The sequence below is a fragment of the Plectropomus leopardus genome, unplaced genomic scaffold, assembly GCF_008729295.1.
Source record: "Plectropomus leopardus isolate mb unplaced genomic scaffold, YSFRI_Pleo_2.0 unplaced_scaffold15205, whole genome shotgun sequence".
Classification (NCBI taxonomy): Eukaryota; Metazoa; Chordata; class Actinopteri; order Perciformes; family Serranidae; genus Plectropomus; species Plectropomus leopardus.
Window position 1 is genome coordinate 1 of NW_024616285.1, and position 4,654 is coordinate 4,654.

Consider the following 4,654-nt stretch of genomic DNA (forward strand, 5'->3'; position numbering starts at 1 on the left):
ATATATATATATATATATATATATATATATATATATATATATATGTGATGAGATAAAGTATGAAAGTGCAGCAGTTTACCAGTTGAACCAGTTGAAGGTATACCCTGATGTTAAAACTGACGGCTATCACAACATGTAAATTTGCTTATTTAGAAAAACAAATGCCACTGGATGGAGAATATTACCTTGATTTTAGGCCTTTTCAAAAGGGGTACTTTTTGCACACTTTCATTTAAAAAACGTGGTTTCAAATTGAATTATAGCAGTCAAACTCCTCTTTGCATGTATTTCTGTTTTAACTCATTTAAGGGTCATTGTAACTGATAATAACCATAGATCTATAATAGGCTATCGATACCCTTACACAGCAATACTACATTAAATGTAAGCATACACAATTGTAAGAGCTCTCCGTTTCAAAACTAGTTGAGCAACAATCACAGCACAGAGTCCTTAAATCCACGCCAACAATTTCATTTCATTCTCTAAAAACGGCCCTTTGCAGCAACTAGCTAATTATCAATTACATCCGTCAGTCGCAAATGTACCTAATTACAATTAACCAAAGAAAGATGACAAAACTCAGACAATTAAAAAGAATTACCGATAAAAAACAGTCCAAAGGACACCAGAGGATGCAACAAGCATAAAGCTACACACATTAAATAGCCCGACACTTATTTCAGCAGCAGAATAAAACACCGTGTCAGCCAACAAAGTTATTAAACAATAAAAACAGCGCTCAGCAGCTTCAGCCACAAACATATTAAAGCAGTTAGCTTGTTGCTGCACTCACCTTCTGTCAGTCTCGCGCACCGCACGAGTCCTCCTCTGCTGCACGTTCAACTTCTCTGCTCACCAAACATCTTCGCTAAAACCAGTCCACTCAGCTGTCCTGTCCCAGTAAAACCAGTCCACTCAGCCGTCCTGTCCCAGTAAAACCAGTCCACTCAGCCGTCCTGTCCCACAAAAACGCCTCACACACCTCACTGAAGATACAAGTTCCCCAGAGACACCAGAAAACACAGCAGAGGTATCCATCACGAGCACGTTAGCCACACCCACAATGCACCTGTCAGTGACGCAATGTCGTTGACGTGGCTGATCATTTTTTTCCGTTATTGATCCGTTTTAGTCTCTGTCTTCTGTCACTTGTCCTTTTGACAATATGCGGTTTCTGTGATGTCAGGCTCCATTATTTACTTTTTTTTCCCCACAAAAGTTGAATAAAAAAAGTTCTTTGGATAATTAACTGTAGCCTACAAAGTGAGATATCAAAGTGAGAAAACAGAGATAGCATTTTATAAGTAGTAAAACAAATAATTGGTTATAAAGGGGTATGAAGTACATTAGATAAACTTTTTTTTTTTAATATGCATGTACCAGAAACTGCATTGAAATGATAAAATCTATCAATCTAATCTAAAATTAATAAATAAAAAATAAGTGAAGTAATTGGCAATTTCAGATTTGTATATAAAAAAATTACCTACTAGGAGAATGAGATTTATCATAAGATTTGATTAATTAACCTTCCTTTCAAAATAAACAATAACATCATTGAGATAAGTTTTAATAAAGTGACCAGTTTTGCTTAAAATATTTGTTTTTTCATATCTCCAAAATTTATCAGAATGTAAACAACAACAAAAACAAAAGAATGTGTCAGCATGTCAGGTTCATTGTTGCAAAATTTCCATTTTTCATCAGTCAGTCTTGACACTATTATATTATAAGGGACTATATGCCGAAGTATAATGAAACGAACAATAACTTAACCAATGCATGTACTGTTTACTAACTGCAGACTACTTCTACTTTTCTTTCTATCTATTTATCTATTTTTGGGGCAGACAGTCACGATGCCCACAGGATGAATCTGACTTATTTTATTTGTAATTTTTCATCTAGTGCATCATATAGTCAAAATGTAAATTTGTCAAATACAGTTGGTTGTCTTACCATTTGGTTTTGTTTACAGTGAGCATTAAAGCCTCTCAGGACTGCTGGCATGGCTGTAGATTCTTGGTCTGATTAAAATAAAGTTCAGGTTACAAACTATAAAGTGCAACTCAGTAAAAAGAGCAAAGACAAGCAGAAACAAATCGATATACAGACCAGCTTTGCAAAAATATGTTTGTGTGTCTCTCCATTAAGATCCAGCACTTTGTCCAGTGCGGTGTCCTCTCTGTCCAGCACTGGGATCTCTCTCAGCCGCATGGATGAAAAGACAGATGACAACAGACTGCAGCAACACAAGGTGGGACATTTGCAAGACATTTTTACATATATAGACAGTTTTGGACAGCAAATACCAGCAATACTGTACTGAATGAAATCACAATATGCACATTGCAGGTGCACACATCTTCTCACGCTGTTTTTCTTTCTCAATGAGAGAGCACACTGAAATCACTTTAGTTTTTGTTAAATGTTTTAAGTCTTTCTGTCCTCCATGCTGTTGTTGAAGCTGAATGGACATGTGCATTAGTCCTGCAATACAGCGAAAGACACTGTCCGTCTCTGGCTGCTGGCCCATAGCGTACAGAGCTGCACAGAGAATGACAATGAAGTCACAACCTCAAGTCCCTCTGCAGTGGATTCATCATTGAAATAAAGAAGCATCCAGGAATATAAATATTTATGAAGGCCACGTGCTTTATTGTTGTCTCTCCAAAAGAGGTTAACACTATGTGTGTGTGCTGCAGGGCTGTTTACATAATAACATATGATACTGTCGATGCTTCCCATTACAGGAGGACGGTCATAAGGTGATTGACATTCAGACACCTAATGTGTCACCCAGCACCCAGTCAGTGGGCAGTGCCAACAGCAGCGGAGGGGCCACAGATCTCTTCTCCAACTCACCAATTGTACCCGTCAACAACCAGTGAGTCTTTGCCTGGCTGTCAGTAACAATATGATTTTTATGCCTCCACACAGCCAATAGCCGAGGCCGGTGACATTATGTTTTCTGGTCGTCATATTCCTGGGAATGAGATTGGGAATTTGTTTAAATTGACACAAACATCCACTTGGACTCAGTGATGAGTTTATTAGATTGTGATGGTCGAAGGTTAAAGTCCCCGTGTCCTCGTCAGTCTAATTTTTGGGAATGAGATATCTCAAGAACAGCTTGAGGGAATTCCTTCAAATTTGGCACAAACATTTGAATAGACTCAAGGATGAGCTGATTAAAATGTGGTGTTCAAAGGTCAAAGTTACTGTGACCTTGAGTCCGTGTCATTTTTGTGAACGCAATTTCCTCAAATTTGACACAAGCGTCCACTTTGACTCAGGAATTAACTTAGTTGGAATCTGGTGGTTGAAGGTTAAAGGTCAAGGCCACAGTGACCTCATAAAACATATTTTTGGCCATAACTCAAGAAACTTGGGGCCCACCTTGAAACAGTGATGACTGTATAGATCTTCTTGGTTTGAAGCATCCATGTTTTCACAGACGTGGATGTAAACTGTGGGCGTAAAACTGCATGGTGGTATTTCTTTAAAACGGTCTATTCTGGTTATATGAAAGTGAAACGTGCTCTTCTCTCTGTTTTCCTTCCTGCAGTGTGCCAAACCTGACCAGTGAGCTGTTCACCCTGCAGCCTAACTTCACCCCCATCCAGACCACACACACTGTGCCCAACAATAACAATGCCTGGGGAGGTAGGACTGCATACACAACCAAACACACACACTCATATAAACATGCAAATATACAGCAAAGCACCGCTCAGAGCTGGATACACTGTGACAGTGATTCCCAGTTGCTTCGTGCTCTTGACTCATTTCCCCTCTTTTCTTCTTTCATGTTACCATGGTAACCTTTGGATGTCAGGTGACCTGCTAAAGCCAGCCCCACCCGCTCAAATTCACAGCCCCGGAGTCCCATTGCACTCTGGGAAAATGCTGCCCAACGATTTGGACTCGTCATTAGCCAACCTCGTTGGTAGTAAGTACAAAAATGTCTCTACAAATATTCAGTGGTCACGCTTCTGTTTGTTGCTGCCTTCCAGCTGATGTTGTCTCTTGTTTGCTTTGCTCAGACCTGCAGTTTGGGGGGACGCCTGCTAAAAAGTGAGTGGGCTTTTATGACTCCTAAGCCACAAGCAAATAAGTGTTTAAATTATTATTATGATTCATTATTTCTCTTTTGATTTTTGCATCATCTGTGCACCTGAATGTTCTGTGTGTTGTTTGTGCATCAGGCCAGAGCTCCAGTGGAGTCAGCTGGTAGAGAAGAAGCCAACAGGAGGGGGCGGCTGGCAGTCGAAGACCATGTGCACCAGCACCAACTGGACTCACACCACCCATCCCATGGCACCTGCACCCATGCCTGTCCCTCAGATGGTAATTTAACCCTTTGAAACTTGGATTGACATCAGTTTTCTTGAGCTGTGTTAAGATGTCTTTCACCACTTGAAGTATTTTAAAACCTGAGCATACTGGTTGGATTTCTTTCTAAAACAGAGGGAAAGGGCAATGAGCAACTTTATATGAAATGTCCTGTAAATTTAAGAAAATTTGCTAATTTAAAGAGAGGGAGAGAGAGAGAGTGTTGTATGAAAATTATCCAAAAAACCCAGCAAAATGTCTATATTATATATTATGTTCATAATCATTATAACTTGATATTTAAAATTATGTTACA

At 39.3% G+C, this 4,654-nt stretch overlaps 1 protein-coding gene across 1 annotated transcript; it reads left to right on the forward strand.

Annotated features, from left to right (window-relative positions):
• Window positions 1-2,157: 2,157 nt before the first annotated feature.
• LOC121964315 (phosphatidylinositol-binding clathrin assembly protein-like) lies at window positions 2,158-4,353 on the forward strand (the record flags this gene model as incomplete). The annotated part of the gene is made up of 6 exons (XM_042514529.1): window positions 2,158-2,260; window positions 2,757-2,890; window positions 3,572-3,669; window positions 3,842-3,955; window positions 4,050-4,080; window positions 4,212-4,353. Coding segments are annotated over 6 exons (622 nt in total), but the record flags the coding sequence as incomplete, so codon positions are not given.
• Window positions 4,354-4,654: the final 301 nt, after the last annotated feature.